This window comes from Grampus griseus (assembly GCF_964374135.1).
Source record: "Grampus griseus genome assembly, chromosome: 11".
Lineage (NCBI taxonomy): Eukaryota > Metazoa > Chordata > Mammalia > Artiodactyla > Delphinidae > Grampus > Grampus griseus.
In genome coordinates this window covers 45,401,859-45,419,054 of record NC_139005.1, presented here as the reverse complement: position 1 = coordinate 45,419,054, position 17,196 = coordinate 45,401,859, and the positions used below count along the sequence as shown (strand labels likewise).

Below are 17,196 nucleotides of genomic sequence, written 5' to 3'. Positions count from 1 at the left end.
CTGTAAGAAGGAAGACAGAGATAGGGTGGAGAGTACAGTAAAAGGAAGTTCGTCTAAAGATGGGAGAGACTTGGATATGTTTAAAAGCTAACGGTAAGGAGCCAATAAAGAGGAAAAGGATAAAGTGCAGGAGAGATGGCAGAGAAGGCAGAAGAGGATGAGATTTGAGCACTTAACAACCACCAGATGAATGGATAAATGAATAAAGTTGGTCACTATTTTGGAAGTGGAAAGGGAGAGTTGAGAGGTAAGTTTCTCCACAAGTTGAAAACAGAGCAAACTAAGGAAGACATCACTGAGACAGAATCCCAATACTGGCAGCCTGGGCCTCAAGGCCTCAAATCATGTGTCGGGAGGAGAGCTGGCTCTCTGATGTCACCAAGGGGGTGGGGCACTCCCTACCCAACATCTCCACAGCCAGACAGAAATCCTCACATCTCGCAGTGGAGAGTGAGAGAAGGGGAAAAGAGGCGTGGTCAGGTAAGGAGGAAGCACAGGCGTGGGGTTTAAAGCTCTGGCAACCGACAGCGGAGGTCAGTTCCCACCTTCCACCAGGGAGAAGCTAACATTAGTCCCCCATTCACCCCCATAAGCTGTCAAAGCATCCTGTACTACTTGTCCATAGTCCCTGATTCAATTGTAATTAATAAATTTATTATGTCATCAGTTAAGATCTGTCTTTAAGCTTCAAGAAGGCAAGGGCTATGTCTATCTCCTTCCCTTCTCTTATCTCCAGTAGCTGACACTGTTCTTTTTACGCAGGAGGTGCTCAGCCAATCCTTGCTAAGAGCATGAATGAATGAACCCACACACTAAAGTATGGTCCCACCCAAGAGGCTTATGTACAGAGGATCATATCAAGGCTGCTCAGCTCCCCAAAACACATCCTAAATTGAGAGGATGGTATTTTCACCTCTTCCTCAAACTCTGAACCCCTCTGTGTTTCTCCCAGCCACTTTCTCTTTCTCTCCAACTTGGTCTTAGTATTTCTCTGGTACTCTGTTTCTCTGTCTTTGTGTTTTTCTGAATCTGCACAGGAAGTACGCAGTTTTAGGTCTGAGGTGATTGGCAATAGAAACATTGGTGCTTGTGTAAATTTAATAAAGAGTCACACATTTTTGTATCTTTGTCATTCATTAACTCCTGTCTCTTTGCCTGTGTTCTGTCTCAGACCTGATTCTTTCTCCTCATCTTCTTGTGTCCAGCTCAAGAGTCCCACCACCACCCAGGACCAGCTCCTCTTGTCCCTGGATCTTCTGATTGGCCCCAGAAGGTACTTGGAGGAAAATCACCCAGCTAGACCCCCTCCTCTGATTTCCTGCCTTGCTGGTCTCGAAGCCCTGCTGACCACATCCTCTCTCACCTTACTTGCATACTTCCTCATTAGTCACATCAGCCAGGACTTCTCAGCCCCCAAAACCTCTTACTGACCCCCACTCAGGCCCTCTGCCTTACCCTCTCCTCTTACCCCAGGCTTTCTATTCTTCCTCTCTACCCCACACTGCTCTTAGAACCATGTCTCTCTGCCTGCAAGTAGCCACTCCTATCCTTTTCTGGACCTCCCTCACCCCTTTTTCCCATAGGTGACAGTACCGACGACAATGCTATCGAGCGGGTGGTGGCCAAGTACCCGGGGAAACCTAGGGCTGGGGACCCGGAGCCCTTCTCAGGGATCCCAGCTCTGTGCCCTGTACGCCTTCACTTACACTGGGGCAGATGGCCGGCAGGTGTCTCTGGCTGAAGGGGACAGGTTCCTACTGCTTCAAAAGACCAACTCAGACTGGTGGTTGGTAAGGCGCCTGGTAACACCCTCCACCTCTCGCCCCATCTTCATCCCAGCTGCCTCCATGACAGAGGAATTCAGCCCTTCCCAGAGCCCAACAACCATCACCCCCAGCCAATCCCTCTGGACTCCTGGTAAGTCCTCCCCCGTCACCTTCCTACCTCCCTGGCTTCTGGGAATTATTGGAAAGATCCCCTTCCCCGAAGCTTTTGCTAATCCTCTACTCCTACCCCTCATCCCCACCATGGTGTCCCTATCGCCTCTCCTTCCTAGTCTCAAGCCTTCTACATCTCATGTAATTTTCTACCTGCTCTTGTCTTCCCTGTGAGCCCCCAAGATCAGGGACCCAGCCAAGACCCATGGGGGGACCCTGCCCCCAACTCTTCCCATTTTTCTGTTTCCAGGGCCAAAGTTACTTCCTGGCTCCCTGGAGGAGATGCACCTGTGTCAGGAAACCCCAGGCAGAGCCCAGGCTACATCTGAGCAGCCTCCTCCTCTTCCCCCTAAAATGTGTAGAAGTATCAGTGTTAGCAACTTGAGGCCAAGCCTCCTGAAGCCCTTCCAGGAAGGACCAAGTAGAAGATCCCTTTCCCAGGAAGACTTGCTGACAGACGCCGATGCGAACATGGTGAGTCATAGTGCTTCTTCTGAGCAGTCAGTCAACAGACATTTACTGCTGGGCTTAGTTCTAGGCACATTAGCAAACAGGACAGACAGAATCTCTGCCGTCAAGGGATTCCCATGGGGATAATGAACACATAAATAAGATAGCCCTTGGTACTAAAAAGCACTACCAAGAAGCTAAATGTGGTGGAGGATGAATGTAGTGGTCTAGGAATGCATCTCTGAGGAAATGACATTTAGTTGAATCTGCATGAGGAGAGACAGCCCTGAAACAAATGAGGAGATGAGAAGGAATTCTAGCTGAGGGACAGCAAGTAGCAAAGATCCTGAGGGTACATGGAACCTGCAAAATGATAGAGGGACTGAAAGGCCAGCTTAGCTTTGCTTTTGTCTCTCAGCCTCTTGACTCCTGGCCCAGGGCAGGGTTTTTTGCTGTGTCCTGTCTTGCTAGCTCAGGTCACCAGCAAGTTTCCTCTAGAGATGCAACTCCCTTGATCTTCCTGAAGATTCAGCCCCTCCCCTCTCTCTTACTTACTAGTGGGTGAAAAATGGCCCCTCCTCTCTCACACTCCGCTAGCAGGGGCCTCTGACCCCTCTCTGTCTCCTTTTACTCTGGAGGATGTGAGGGTGGGACGCTCCTCTTGACCCCTCCCTCCATACACACGGAAAGCCTGTTCCCCTTTCCTGAGGTCCTCTGGTGGGGGTGGGGTGGGGGAGGAGGGAAGTTGGCAACAGGAAGTGAGGAGAAAAGCAAAGACTGTGAGGGAGGGAGTCAAAAAAAAAAAAAAAACAGAAAAAAAACAGCTGCAGGAGACTAGGGTTTCTTCCTCAGTACCTGGGTCACCCCAGCCAGGAGGTGGTGGTGAGAAAATGGTGGGGGAGAGAGGAGGAGATGGTTAGGAGAGAGAAGATCGGGGAGGGGCTCAGGTAGAATAACTACCTCTTTCTTCCCCCTTTCCTTGCAGGCAAGACCCCAGACCTTCATGTCAGAGCCCCCTGTGTACTGCAACCTGGTGGACCTTCGCCGCTGTCCCCGGTCCCCACCCACAAGCCCTGCATGTCCCCCGCTGCAGAGGCTGGACGCCTGGGAGCAGCACTTGGACCCCAACTTTGGACGCTGCTTCTACATAAATTCGCTGACTGGCTGCAAATCCTGGAAGCCTCCACGCCACACTCGCACCCGAGAGATGGTGAGACCTTCCCTCCTGCTTGTCCCTTGTCCCTTCAATCTCCTTCTTTCCCCTACTGATCCCCAAAGTAGTATGTTTTCTCACTGGGACTCTCAGAAGATCAGACAAATCAAAAAATTGTTAAGAAGGGTGTCGAGAGCCGATTGAGGTGGCATCTGGATGGAGTTTTGCCTTTCCCTCTCCCCAGAACCCTGGCTCCATGGAGGGGCCACAGACCATGAATAAGGACAACGGTGTCTTGCAACCTCAGGCAAAGGACTCAGAATCTGGCACAGGGACGCCAGGACTTTTCGACTCCCAGGTGAGATTCCCGCCCCCCCATCACATGCAGGAAAAGCCATCCTTTTAGACTTTCTCTTTTATGCAAGACATTCTTCTTCAGCACCCCACCACACCCCCTGACTCACACCCCCACATCCGCACCCCTCTTCCCCCTACAGCCAGGGACTCCGAAGTTAAAGTTTCCTCCACCTGTTTCTCCAATCCCCTCCCCCAGGGTTCACCCTCCCTCTGCAGACTCGCCTCCCAGCTCGACCCCTCAGACCAGCCTTCGGCTCTGCAGTCCCCTCGGCCACTGCCGCAGGTCCTGGACGACCCCCATGTAAGTCTCCCGTTTCCTTGTGAACGTGAAGCTCCTCCCTGCCCAGCCCCCAGTTCTTGCCCCTTCAGAAAGGTCTTCCTCTTTCTGAGCGTTCTCTGGGTATCCTCTCTTACCGAGCACCGCCCGCTCAACTTTAAAGGACCTCACTCCTGGGAGATCCCCTGGGGAAAGCCATGGTGACTGTGGGGGGCTCTGGGTGGCTTATTGATACCTTTCCTTCCTCTTGCCAGGAGGTGGAAAGGTCGGGCATGCTCAACATGACGAAGATCGCCCAGGGCGGCCGCAAGCTCCGGTGAGAACTGGGAACACAGCAGGGGCGGGGACTGTCGGATTCCGCGGGTAGCGCCAAGTGTTGGGCCCTCGCGGACGCGAATGTAAATGACCTCTGCACTATTATCACTGCCCCCGCCGCCCCTGCAGGAAGAACTGGGGCCCATCTTGGGTAGTACTAGCGGGTAACAGCCTGGTGTTCTACCGAGAGCCACCGCCGACCGCCCCCTGCACCGTCTGGGTGAGTGTGAGGGAGGGGAGCAGCGGGGGGCACGAGGGGTTCCGGCACAACTTCTACAGGCCTCAGGCCTACCGGGGTGGGGGGGGGGGAGGGGGAGGGCACGTCGAGAGGAAGGAGCGCAGCCTCCCGTGTCCTCGCAGTCCACCGGGTGAGAGGGAGGCCGTGAGGGGAACAGCGCCGTGGCTTCAGTTTCTCCCCGGATCGCCAGGGACCGGCGGGTAGCCGACCCGAAAGCAGCGTCGACCTGCGCGGGGCCGCCCTGGCCCATGGCCGCCAGCTGTCCAGCCGCCGCAACGTCCTACACGTGAGCGCTCTCCCGCTCATCCCCGAAGCCCCGCCCGGCCCGAGGGTGCGCCCCCAGTTTCCCTCACGGGTCTCCCGCTGGGCCTCCCTCCTCTTTATGCTCCTTCCCGCTGACTCAAGCCCTTTCCCCGCGGGCCCCTCAGATCCGCACGGTCCCTGGCCACGAGTTCCTGCTGCAGTCAGACCACGAGGCCGAGCTACGCGCTTGGCACTGTGCACTGCGGGCGGTCATCGAGCGCCTGGTGAGATGGGTGGGAGGTGGCAGGACAGTGACCCGGGAGAGGCTTGGGCGGGCAGAAGGAGTGGAGAAGGAACTGTAGGATGTGGGGTGGTGAGGGACAAGGTGGCAGGTAGAGCCCTGGGGTGGGCCTGGGATGTGTGGGACCCCAGCAGCTGGCAAGGGGGGTGCAGATTTCTCTCCTAGCTCTCTTCCAATCTCTGATTCGGCCCATCTTGCTGTGCTGATATAGGATCGAGAGAACCCCCTGGAGCTGCGTCTGTCCGGTTCGGGACCTGCGGAGCTGGGTGAACTGAGCGCGGGGGAGGACGAAGAAGTGGAGTCCGAGCCGGTGTCCAAGCCACTGCTGCGGATCAGCAGCCGTCGGAGCTCCAGTTAAGGGGCAGGCCTGGTGGGCGGGGTCTGGGGGCTTTTCCCTGCTCCTCGGAGCCACAGTGGCGGCTGCTCTCATGCTCAGATTCCACTTGCTTCCGCAGGTCGGTGTCCGGAAGGAGCTGAGCAGAACCGGGTACGAAACAAACTAAAGCGGCTTATCGCAAAGAGACCACCCTTGCAAACCCTGCAGGAGCGGGGTCTGCTCCGAGGTGAGATGGGCTGGGCCACCTAAGGCCCTTCTTAGTGCCTGCTTTAGTGTTTTTTTTTTTTTTTTTGCTTTAGTGTTTTTGCAAGCACTTTTATTTACATTCCGGATCTCGGCATCAGCCCATTTCATGGATGAGAAAACTTCAGCGAGGCTCAGAGTAGAGCTTCCCAGAACTAGATCAGCAGACTTCTGAGACCACTGCTTTTCGCCCCTGCAGCTGATTGTTGGGGGGAGGGGGTATACTTCCTTGCCCAGACCTGGAACAGGCAGGCAGGAGAGCCAGCCCAACTTTGGGGTGAAGACCCGTGCTAGAAAGAGCTTTCATGGGTGATGCTGTCACTGGCTTCCCACCTCACTCTGTGCCTCCCCAGACCAGGTGTTCGGCTGCCAGTTGGAATCACTGTGCCAGCGGGAAGGGGACACTGTGCCCAGCTTTGTGCGGCTCTGCGTTGCTGCTGTGGATAAGAGAGGTCACTTTCCCAGAGACCCCAGAATCTCCCCTTCTAACAGGCCAAGGCCCAGAACTCCCCACCTCCCCCATCCTAGTCTTCCTTCTGCCCTTTTTTCACTCTACCCTCAGATCCCTCACCAGCACACACTTTAGAGCAAGAATCCTTATCTGCTCCCTGCCTTATCTCCTAGGTCTAAATGTGGATGGCATTTACCGGGTGAGCGGGAACTTGGCAGTGGTCCAGAAACTTCGCTTCTTGGTGGACAGAGGTGAGGTGGCTCTGGGCAGGTGTGGTACTAAGAACTTCATGTATCAGAATCACAGGTGGTTCTGAGTGAGGGAGCTGGCAGAAAAGGGACGTCTTCTGTCTTGAGCTACATGTCTTAGTGCTTGATCTCTTCTTATACATGTTGCAGAGCGGGCAATCACCTCCGATGGGAGATACATGTTCCCAGAACAGCCAGGACAAGGTACTTACATGGAGGGCCCTTCAGACCCTTAAAAGTCACCCACATCATCCCTGCTCCCCGTGGATTCCCCCGTGTCCTGCTTCTGGGGGGTTGTCCCCATCCTGATTTCTGCCGTCTTGCCCCACTGTGGACACCTTAGGCATTCCTGTGGTCTGCCTTAACTGAATCTTTTCCCAAACTCCTGATCTCTCAGTTTCTGGGTCCCTCTGGCCATTTCTGAGCCCCTCTGTACCTCCTTCTCCTTCCAGAAGGCCGATTAGATTTGGACAGTGCTGAGTGGGATGACATTCATGTGATCACTGGAGCCCTGAAGCTTTTTCTCAGGGAGCTACCCCAGCCTCTGGTGCCCCCACTGCTGCTGCCCCATTTTCGTGCTGCCCTTGGTAAAGGATGGGAGCCTTGGGCAATACCCTTGATATGGGGTGGAGGGGAAGTGGGGGGAGCATGAGTGATAAAGAATAGAGTAGAGGTTCCCTTATACTCTTCTGTCCCATCCTGAGCACAGAGATGGAAAATAACTTTCAACTAATGTGCCAACTCCAGTTGTTGTTTTGCTGAGTGTTTAGAGGGCTGAGTTTAAAAGAATTCTAAGGTTGCAGTTGGGCTCAGCAAAAAAGAAAGCTGTGATAGATTAATGATGTCTTCACCGAGCATGGGAAAGAGTAGTGAGTTTACCCACCCTGCCCTAGCACCTTCCCTAACCTCACTCCCATGCCCTTCCCATCACTCTCTCTCTAGCACTCTCTGAATCAGAACAGCGCCTCTCTCAAATACAAGAATTAATAAGCTCAATGCCGAAGCCCAACCATGACACTCTACAGTACCTCCTGGAGCATTTATGCAGGTCAGGAAGACTGAACATCTTTGTTCATGTTGGGAGAGGGTGGGATGGGGCCTGCAGCTGGGACTCTGTGTTCAGATGGGGTGAAGGTAGGGAAACACCTAAGTTTAGTGGGTGATGGAGGAAATAAGCAACCGCTGTGCAGAGCACATATTACCAGAGTCAAAGCCTTTTTGCTCAGTCAGCATCAAATGGGGAACTGGGGACCAAGACAAGCCCAGGGATGCTGCGAGAGAAATAAGGAAAATCTCACCCTCTCCCTTCCCTCTGCTTCTTTGTCTTTCACTGGGACAGTAGGGATGACTTATTTGGTGGAGTTGGACCTGGGCAGTGACCTCTGAGAGAGCATAGCCATTTGAATTAAAGCCTCCCAAATTGTGAGCAGAGAGGACTCTAGGGGCAGTCTCTGAAGTTGGGAAGAGGTGGGTGTATCCTAGGTTGTATCTTCAAGTTGTATCCTGAAGGCTTCTCCATTGGTTTCATCTCCGTCCCCCTGGAGGCTCTCTCCTTGATTTTCTTCAGCCGCGGCATGGAGGGATCCCAAAGTGAACTCTTCCTCAAACCTCTGAAGGGTTAGATTTGTTTGCAGTGGCAAGGCTGCTGCCCTATGGCCCTGTCTCTTGGCCTTTGCCCACAGGGTGATAGCACACTCAGACAAGAACCGCATGACCCCCCACAACCTGGGAATTGTGTTTGGACCAACCCTATTTCGACCGGAGCAGGAGACATCTGACCCAGCGGCCCATGCCCTCTACCCGGGGCAGCTCGTCCAGCTGATGCTCACCGACTACACCAGCCTCTTCCGCTGACTGGGGCAAGGTAGAAGAGAAAATGTGTCTCCGGTGATTTCTGTTGGATAGCCTTTGGTGGGGGTTGTTCTGCTTTGAGGATATCCCTTTAAATCCTGTGTCTACCAGATGACTGTCTCCATCTTTGTGAGTTGGACCTGAGGGGTTGGGAAAGGGTGAGGAAGCTTCTCTAAAGAGGGAAGTAGATGGATTAAACCCTGCTTCTCTAGTTCCCTGTCATTACCCCTCCCCCAAGATAACATATAAAGCAGGGCTCTTTCTGATGCAGTTCCTTTATTATCAGGAAACAGTGTCATTATCAAATTCCTCCCCAAATATAGTTAGACTGTGTACAGCCCCAGCCCATACCTCCCATCCCTGGGGTATTCCAGGGGGCTATGGCTCCTCCTCCTGACTCCTTTGTGGGGATGGAAACCCCTTAGGAAATGTGGATCTGTGCTTCCCCACTCCTTAAGCACTAGAGTTGAGGAACTGTGTCTCCCCAGGCAGGGATCCCAGTAAGACACTCATGTTGCCCACAGCCATGTTGGGGGTCCCAGAAGGAGGTGGGGTATGTTCAGAGCTGTCCCTCTGATCGTGGGAGGGGGGAGGACTCAGCCCCTGGGGCTCATCCAGAATAGCCACAAAGTCCAGCTGAGTGTTGTCGAGATCAAGAGAGTCCAGAGGGTTACACACCTGCCCCTCAGGAGGCGGGTACAAGGCTGGGCCCCCTCCCAGCCTGCCCACCTCAGGATGGCCACAGCTGGGGTTGGTGCCCCCTGCCTTGAGGGGCCCATAGCAAGTGGGCAGTGGGGGCAGAAGTCGGGGTGGTGCTGCTGCCCTGTGGGAAGCCTTGTTTGCCCCTACTGCAAAATTTTCATGGCATGGTGAAAGGGTAGGATAGGAGCCTGACTTGTGATTGGGCAAGTTGGGTACAAAGCCAGGTCCATATGTGGCCACTTGTGCCTTGGCAGGGCTCAGGCTAACCTGGGAACCCCCCAGAAACTTGGGACTCTGGTAGAGAGGGTCCTGGACTGGGGGGTCTCCCCTGCCCCCTCCCTCCCACAGCAGCTCCTGTTGAGACTGAACATAATTACACACAAGCTGCGCCTTGAGCTGTCCTGTAGAATGAGTAGGGCACTCAAAATCCAGGCTGGGCCTGGGTTCTGAAGGAAGATAATCAGGAGGTGGCTGGGTATAGGTGCCTGACTGGGGATACTGGGGAGGGGGAGGCTGGGGGAAGTGGGAGAATAGAGGCTGTGAGCGTGGAGGCCCCTCACTGGGGTGGGCATTGAGGCAGGGTGCCAGTCCTGTGGAGTCAGAACCCACTGGACACCCCTGTTCCGGCTTCACCTGCACTTGTCCATAATGTTCAAGACGAGGACACTGGCCGTAGGCTGCAGCTGGAGGCTTGGGGCCTGGGTACAGCCCAGAGTGGGAAGGGAACTCACCCCATGTTTCTGGGGTAGGTTCAGGATAGGAGACCTGCTGGGGACAGGGGTTGGGGCCGTAGTTGGTAGGCGGACCAGGCCCAAGAGGCAGGGAGCCTGGACCTCTAGCTCCATAAGGCTCAGCTGCTGCCCCCTCAGGTCCCCCATATCCCAGAGTATCAGCAGGTGGGAAGTCCATATAGGGGTTCAGACCACTGCCCATCATGGAGGTCCCAACCTCTGGCTCCTCCCGTAGCCCTCTGGTATCCATGGTGACATTCTCAGTGATGCTGGGGGGCTGTGGTGTGTAGACAGAGGTTGGGAGTTGGGGATCAAAGTTCCGTCCTCCTCCTGCCACTGTGGGGGGTGTGTGGACACAACCCAAGCTCTTGAACCGCTGGACTCTGGCTGGCGCAGGGCGGTCTGCAGCCCGGGCCGGGTCACTGGCCCTCCGGGTGACCCCTACATTGGGGCTGTATCCTGGATACTCAGCTCGGCTTCTCCAGGGAGGTGCAGGAAGACCCCCCATCCGATCCAGGCTGGGTGCTGCAGTGGGTGGGGTACCACCTCCCCTGGCTGAAGCATATCTTGCCCGGAGCAGGTAGTGCTGGGCAGGCGTGAGGCCAGGCAGAGAGGATGCCCCGTTCTCTGGTGGGGAACCAGGGGGGAAAGGGGAAGCCAGGGAGGAGCGGCGGCTGACAGTATAGGCTGAGCTGACGCTGCTGGAGCTGCTGCTGCGGCGGTCAAGAGATACTGGGGGGCCCAGACGGCGAGACCCAGGAGTGCCTGCAAGTGATAGGTAGAAAAGGCAGGGGGGCCAGGGAGCCCTCTGAGTCTCACCCTGCCTCCCCCAAGGGATAGCCTTGTCCTGGAATCCCAAGGAAGGCTCCTTAACTCTAACCACTCAGTTTTGTCTCCTCCTTCACCCATGCCCTTTCTGCTTCTGGGTCACCAGGGATTCAGGGTCGCTGTGAACAGTCCTACAGGTTGTACACTGCACAATCATAGGGGACAGCATTTGCATCGTAGACTTTGTATGTCACAACAATTTTCTGATAGATGGAAGGAAAGCGTCTTGAGGAAGGAGGACGTTTTTCTAATTGTACAAAGGAGCTGTATAGCAGCCCTGAAGGGTGAAGTCCTCCTTCCAACCCCAGGGAAGGTCCAGGTCCCAGCCTAGCAACCACCCCCAACACCCATCTCTCACCGGTGTGGGTCAAGCTGGGCAGTTTGAGGCCCCGGGGCCCTATTGGTCGGAATTGGTGTAGTTGGTCCAGCCTAAGGTTCTCAAGGCGGCGAAGAGTAGACAGACCAGTGCCAGCAATGCAAGGCCCCTCGTCCAAGCTCGACAGGTCCTCAGTGCTGCCCCCTGCATTTCCAGTCATTTCCACACCACTGTCTGTGTTGGCTGCGCTGCCTGCTGGGGAGTGGTCACTGCTGCAGGACGACTGGGCCCCAGGGCTTGGCTGTGGCTTCTGTGGGGAAGATGAAGATGAGGGCTAAGGGTGGCACCCACCCCCCTTCCCCACAGTTCCCTGAACTTGGTGAGTGGCTAAAGCCTGCGTCCCAGTGACTGCTTAAGGGTATGGAGAGGGCCGAGCAAGTGAAAGACGAGGGCCAAAGGTGATGAGAAGAGCCTAGACTACCTTGACTCAAATTTGGGCTCTATGACCTTGAACAATTTCTCTATGCCTGAGTTTCCCTATCTGAAAATGGGGAGAGTAAGTTCCTTTCTCATGAAGTTGTTGTGAGGAGTACGTGAAATTATACAGGCACAAGGCCTAAAATAATATACTAATTCCTATATATGAGTTTGTTGAACCCATGAAGTAGTTAATTACACTAAAATCCCTAGAATTGAGGTAGCCCAAGGAGCAAAAGTTGGATAAGAGACTGGGGGACCAGCCACAGAAGAGAGATTTGCACAGTTGGGAGGGGACTAGAAAGATGTCGGCAGGGCAGGTGGGGGTATAGAGGCAGGGGGTTGCCTCACCATGGCACCCTCCGGCACAGCCAGTCTGCTCTCCTCCCTGATGGGGCCTCCGTCCCGCTCCCTCTTGGGCTCCACTGTGGAAAGAGCCGGTGCCCGGGGCAGGGGGCCATCTCCTCGGTGCCGCTTGGTCACGTGGGCGTCAGGACCGTGCACTGTCTTGACATGTTTCCGGAGTGAGCTGGGATCTGTGTAACGTTTGGTGCAGCCAGGGAGCTTACACACATAGGGCTTCTGTTGAATGGAGAGTGAAGACAGCAGGCAAAAGGATCAAAGCGGGAGAATTCAGAAGAAATGGGAAAAAGTGGTGGTAAGTGAGGACGAGGGGGTCAGGGAGAATGCATAGCACCCAAGGAAATAGGAGAGTAGGGCCCTTGGAGTCAAGGATGAAAGAATCAAGGGGAAGATGAGGAAAACTGACAGCCCAGGGCTGGGAAAGATGAGGGCGTGAACCCAGGTCTGTGAGGCCTCATAAATTCAGGGGTTGAAGGGACCAGGGGGTCTCTTCTAGTTAGAATGTGTCTATTTTAGTTTAGCCCTTTGGCTGGTTAGAGGAGGGGTGGTAAGTGGAAATTCTTGGTTTCAGAAAGACCTTCTTCAGGTGAATTATATGGGTCGGGGGTAGGGGGAACTCACCTCTGTGGAGTGGGTGCTGGGCTAAGGGATTTCTTATGGGGGAACCTCCCCAGTAGGTGGCTTCTTTAAGTGGGGAGGGTCTCTTGAGTGGGGCATTCACCTCATTGGAGTGGGTCCGATTCTGGTGCTTGGCTCGGTCACTGGCATTGCTGAAGGCTTTACTGCAACCCTCGTGTTCACACATGTATGGCTTCTCACCCGTGTGTGACCGCAGATGTGTCTTCAGATTTTCCAGGCGTGAGTATGACTTCCGGCACCCCTCAAACTAGGGGACATGGGGGTCAAAGGATCGCTCTCAGACAGAAGGACATGGAGATTAGTGGAACCCTGAATCTCAAAAGGGACATACATCAGAGAATATAACTCAGGATGGGAGAGCACTGGGGCTTCAGAATTCCCAAAATTCAGGGACAAGGGCAGGCAAGAGCTGGGGGAACAGAAGTAGCTGGAGGAACTCGGCCTGCAGGGACATGGAGCTGAGGCAGCAAGCAGCCCCTGGTCAAACCAGGGCACGTCTCCTGCATGGGGAGCCCAGACTGTCTTAGGAGGGGTCATCCGGGGAGTGTGTGTCCTCAGTGCAGGGCTTCCCCATTAGGCAGAGTTCCAGACCCGGTGCCTAGGGCCCACTGTACTTCTAGGGGCCCACAAAAATGTTTTAATTTCTTTTAAAAACAAGGAGAAAAATTAGCTTTTAGGTCCAAGAAAGTGTTCTAATATATAATATCAATATGTTCATCTTCATACCAACCTAGTCATAAAATACAATTTTTGAATATTTGTTTATGGAGGAAGGGACCTATGGAGGCAAAAGTCAGACTGGGCCCTGCCTTGGTGGGGAGCCCCGATTTAGAAAGGAGCCCTGAGCTTGGGGAGGGGTTGCCTCACCGTGCACTTATGTGGCTTCTCGCCTGTGTGTCTGCGCATGTGCACCACCAGCATGTACTGGGCTTTGAAGGGCCTCAGCTCCCTGGAGCAGCCCCCCCAGTGGCACACAAACTCCTTCCGCTCTCCGTGGATGTGCTCGCTGTTGATGTGCTGAGGGAGAAGATGCAGAGGTTCTCTGTGGTTCCCTATGCCCCTGAGATCCACAACAGACCTTCCCTGGACCTCCCCACCACACCATATCCCTCCATGGCTTCCCATCATGGGGGAAGAAGAGGCAGGAAGAACATCATAGCCCACAGCTCCGTTCTTCCAAGTTTCTAAAACAAAGCTACACCTCCTGAATTTTTGCCTACCCACTGGGCACCCAACCTCTGACCTCCTGCCCTTAGCCTGATTCCACCATGTCCCACCCAGAACGTCCTACAGGCTCCAGCCAGCACTCCTGTTACCCCCTGCGGCTCACATGCACCAGCTGCTCCTGGGAGTCGAATTCCTGACTGCAGCCATCCCAGCGGCAGTCAGTCTCATACACAGAATCGTGCTCAGGCTTCTCCTCTCTCTCCAGGTCTTCCCGCCCATCCAGCATCCCCAGCAGGGGATCCTAGGGTAGGAGAGAAAATCCTAGTGTCACCTGGGTGACAGCTTTTGTTTCGCTCAGGTTGCAGAGGTGAAGCTCCCCGCTCCCCCTTACCTGTGTGCCCGTGGAGTTGGGGCTGCACATATCACCTTCCAAGGGCTCCTCTGGGCGCTTGCTAAGCAGCGCATCCAGCTCAGACTTCAGCTTCCCCGAGGGCAGAGGTGAGGATGGTGAAGGGAGAAGTGAGCAGGAAGAAGGGAGAGCCCAGCCAGGTCTTCCTGCCCTGAGTGCCCCCACCCAAGCATCTGGAACCCCTGGGTTTGGAAGAGACTTCCTCCTTAGACTGCACTGGTGAGTGGGATGGGTGAAAGGTGGGATCTCATTTGGAAGAGACTGATTCAACCCCAAGGAGCGAATCCCAGCACCCACACCCCTTAATTTTTCTGGCACTGAAAACTTTTACGTCCTCTGTTCTTCATTCACCTTTCCTCTGAAAAGTCTACCACCCGCCCACCAGGAACTGAGGGAAATCAGGTGACAATATGAGGACTCTCACCTGGCAAGTTGAGAGGGGTTCCCGGGACTGAGGATGTGGCATCATCCCACCCTGGGTGGGCTCATGGGGACCACAGGGCTGGACCCCGAAGGAAGGCGAGGTCCCTTTTTGGTGATTCATCTGGGGTGAGAATCCCAGAGATGGGCTGAGGAGGAGGAGGAGAGGCAGTTACTTAGGACTATCATCTCAGAAAGCCTCAGGAGTGCTTGAGCTCTTTGGAGGGTTTCTGGAAGACGGTATGGGAAGTGGTTGAGGCAGTCCCAGGGAAGTACTGAGCAGGGCTTCCACGCCTTTGAAGTGATAAGGATTCAAATAGGGTCAGGTGGTTTGGAGGGCTTGAGGCTTTTAATGGGGTTTGGTAGGGCCTTTAGGGGCCTCTTAGCCCGAGGCTGTCTGCACCTCATGGTGCCGATGGAGAGGTGACCATAGGAGCCCCCCGGAGATGCACAGCGTGAGTTGATGAAGGCCACGAGGGAGCTGGGTGAGGTGCGGATAACTGTCTGCAGGTCCAGGCTGGCGTCTGACAGAGGTGAGATGGAGAGAGCCCGCTTCTTGGTCAATTTGACTGCACTCCGGGGAGGAGGAAACAGTGGGGCTGGGGCAGGAAACAGGGGAGATAGATACGGTAAAGGAGCATGTCCCCCATGCATGCAGCCCATGGGTCCTGACTCTCAGCCAGAAGAAATGACACCAGACTCTGCCCTGTTGACCCCATCTGTGACCTCTTGATCATGCTCTGATTCCTTGATCCCATCTCCAAGCATTTCCTCTTCCAAAGTAGATGCCCTGCCCTCCAACTTTCTCCCTCAGGACAAGTCCCAAAGAGGCAGAAAGGAAAGAGATGTTGCCCGAAGCCTCACCCTCCGTGCAGCTGCTGGTCTCTCTGGCTGGCCCGTAACTGTGGGGGCCGGACATGAGGGTGGCCTGGTGGCAGAAGGGCAGACCAGGCAGTCCTAGAAAAGAGATACAGCTGGAATGGGGGTTGGGAATGGAGGACACATAAGGTCTCACCTCGAAACCCCAGGTAAGGCCCGATCCCATATTCCAAGCACCAATGACATGGGGCCTCAGATCTTTTTGTATATGGGAAACTGGCATGGGGCCGGCAATAGACGAGGGATCCCTGGGACTGGGTGAGAGATCTGCCAGTCATCAAGGTCCGGGGATCGGTGTACGCACTGACCTTCTGTCCCCATGCTGGGGGCCCCCTGACTGGGGAGGGGCCGGAGACAGCAGGGCTCGCCATAGCTACTGACTGGCGGTGGGGTCATCGAGTTGAACATGGTGTCTCAGAGGAGAGTGTGGGGACACTGCAGGAGGGGAAGGGAGATCTGCAAGTTATAAAGGCAGGAGAGAAATATGGAAGGTCAGGTAACTAAGTCAGGTGCCGAACCCTGGGCAGAGCACCTCCAAGACATCTGCCGTGGGAAATCAAGTTGAAGTGAGCTTCACTCAGCCAGGGGACAGTAAGGAGAGAAGTCCCATAGAGGTAGAGGCAGTCTTGGGGATCTTTGTGGGAACCAGGTGGGAGCTTTGCCTGGGTGGGGTGTGTGTGTGTGTGTGTGTGTGTTTTATACCATGGGCCCTCTGTTTCGTCTTGTTCTGACCATGGGCCAGCTTTGAGGGGGTGGGATGGGGGAACTCAGGAGGAGGAGTGACTGACCTCAGGCACTGGGCTGGCTGCTCAGCCTGAGCCCCTCTCCCTTTCTTCATTTGTTGCTCGCTGCCTAGGGACAGCCCGTCTACAACCTCTCCAGTGTCCAGCAGAGGGAGCCCTCGCCACAGCCCAGAGAGGCTGACGGGGCCAGGAGGGAGCCCAGAAGATCTGTCCTTTCCTTTCTAAGGCAGAAAACTGGGTGGAAGGGGATAAAGTTTCTGAGGAGAGCCTCCAGGGTCTGTTGGGTACAAAGGATGGAAGCTGGTGTTATTCAGGGGTGGTTTGAATCTGGGCGCCCGCCTAACTCTTTTGGTCTGTTTTGCGGGAACGGGAAAGGGGCTGTGAGGGAAAACTTTGGGAGAATACACAGACACACAGACACACACACACACAAGTCATCCATTGGAGAGGAGTAGTGAGGGAGAAGAGGGTGCCGCTGTCCGCTTTTCTCCTCAAACTCCAGTTTTTACTCCACCCCGGGTTTTCCGGTCTCCCAGGACTGAGGGTGGGGTGGGGCGGGGTAGGGTGGAGAGCGACAGGGAGCGGGCCGGCCGGCGCGGTGGGTGATCCCAGGATGCTGGGATTTAGGGTGAGGGCGGGGGTAAGATGGGGAGCGGAACCCGGACCCCATGACCCAGCCCGAGCCCCGCAGCCTGGGCTGTACTCTTCCTAACTCCTCCTTTACCAGCAGAGATCCGGATCCTGCAACCAAGACCTCCCAACTCGACCTTGGCACTACTTTGGGGGGGGGGGGCACAGCTGGCTGGCAGCTGGATGGGGGGACACTTCTCCCGCCTCTTTCCTCTATGACTCACCCAGGGGAAGGAGGCGGGGGCTAGCAAACGACCCCCCCAAAACTAAAGAGACTCCCCCAAACATGCCTACTCAGACATCTTCCTGCCCCAGTGCCCAGCCATAGGGGAGGCCGAGATGGAAATTGGGCGACATCCCTCCTCACCCACGCGTGCCACAGCCCACCCACGTCTCCCCTTCACATTAGTGAAAGGAAGATTTCGCCAACTTTTCCAGCTTCAGAAAATTAAGTTTTTCTGGGGTGTGGATGAGAGCGCAGGATGGGGCAG

General features: G+C 55.1%; 2 protein-coding genes across 6 annotated transcripts; one reads left to right on the top strand and one right to left on the bottom strand.

Moving 5' to 3' along the window:
- Positions 1-1,572: 1,572 nt before the first annotated feature.
- On the top strand, positions 1,573-8,503 carry ARHGAP9 (Rho GTPase activating protein 9; the record flags this gene model as incomplete). Of its 3 annotated transcripts, XM_082666661.1 has the most annotated exons (18): positions 1,573-1,917; positions 2,188-2,415; positions 2,831-2,889; positions 3,373-3,597; positions 3,785-3,898; positions 4,094-4,198; positions 4,429-4,490; positions 4,619-4,709; positions 4,918-5,013; positions 5,156-5,254; positions 5,483-5,624; positions 5,727-5,834; positions 6,205-6,303; positions 6,476-6,553; positions 6,701-6,754; positions 7,003-7,137; positions 7,493-7,598; positions 8,233-8,503. In XM_082666661.1, the coding sequence occupies 18 exons, from the start codon at positions 1,602-1,604 to the stop codon at positions 8,402-8,404; spliced, it is 2,289 nt and encodes a 762-aa protein (XP_082522787.1). In that variant the 3' UTR covers positions 8,405-8,503. The 3 variants fall into 3 exon arrangements, with proteins under 3 accessions (XP_082522787.1, XP_082522786.1, XP_082522785.1); XM_082666660.1 differs by lacking the exon at positions 2,831-2,889 and having other exon boundaries at positions 1,587-1,917; positions 2,188-2,411; XM_082666659.1 differs by lacking the exon at positions 2,831-2,889 and having other exon boundaries at positions 1,602-1,917; positions 2,188-2,411; positions 5,156-5,314.
- A 254-nt stretch (positions 8,504-8,757) lies between these two features.
- Positions 8,758-15,754, bottom strand: GLI1 (GLI family zinc finger 1; the record flags this gene model as incomplete). Of its 3 annotated transcripts, none has more annotated exons than XM_082666476.1 (11): positions 8,758-10,599; positions 11,021-11,288; positions 11,807-12,037; positions 12,540-12,704; positions 13,325-13,474; positions 13,788-13,925; positions 14,016-14,105; positions 14,458-14,602; positions 14,857-15,052; positions 15,318-15,410; positions 15,641-15,754. In XM_082666476.1, the coding sequence occupies 11 exons, from the start codon at positions 15,738-15,740 to the stop codon at positions 8,855-8,857; spliced, it is 3,321 nt and encodes a 1,106-aa protein (XP_082522602.1). In that variant the 3' UTR covers positions 8,758-8,854. The 3 variants fall into 3 exon arrangements, with proteins under 3 accessions (XP_082522602.1, XP_082522603.1, XP_082522604.1); XM_082666477.1 differs by having other exon boundaries at positions 11,021-11,285; XM_082666478.1 differs by lacking the exon at positions 15,318-15,410 and having other exon boundaries at positions 14,857-15,022; positions 15,641-15,740.
- Between the last annotated feature and the right edge of the window lie 1,442 nt (positions 15,755-17,196).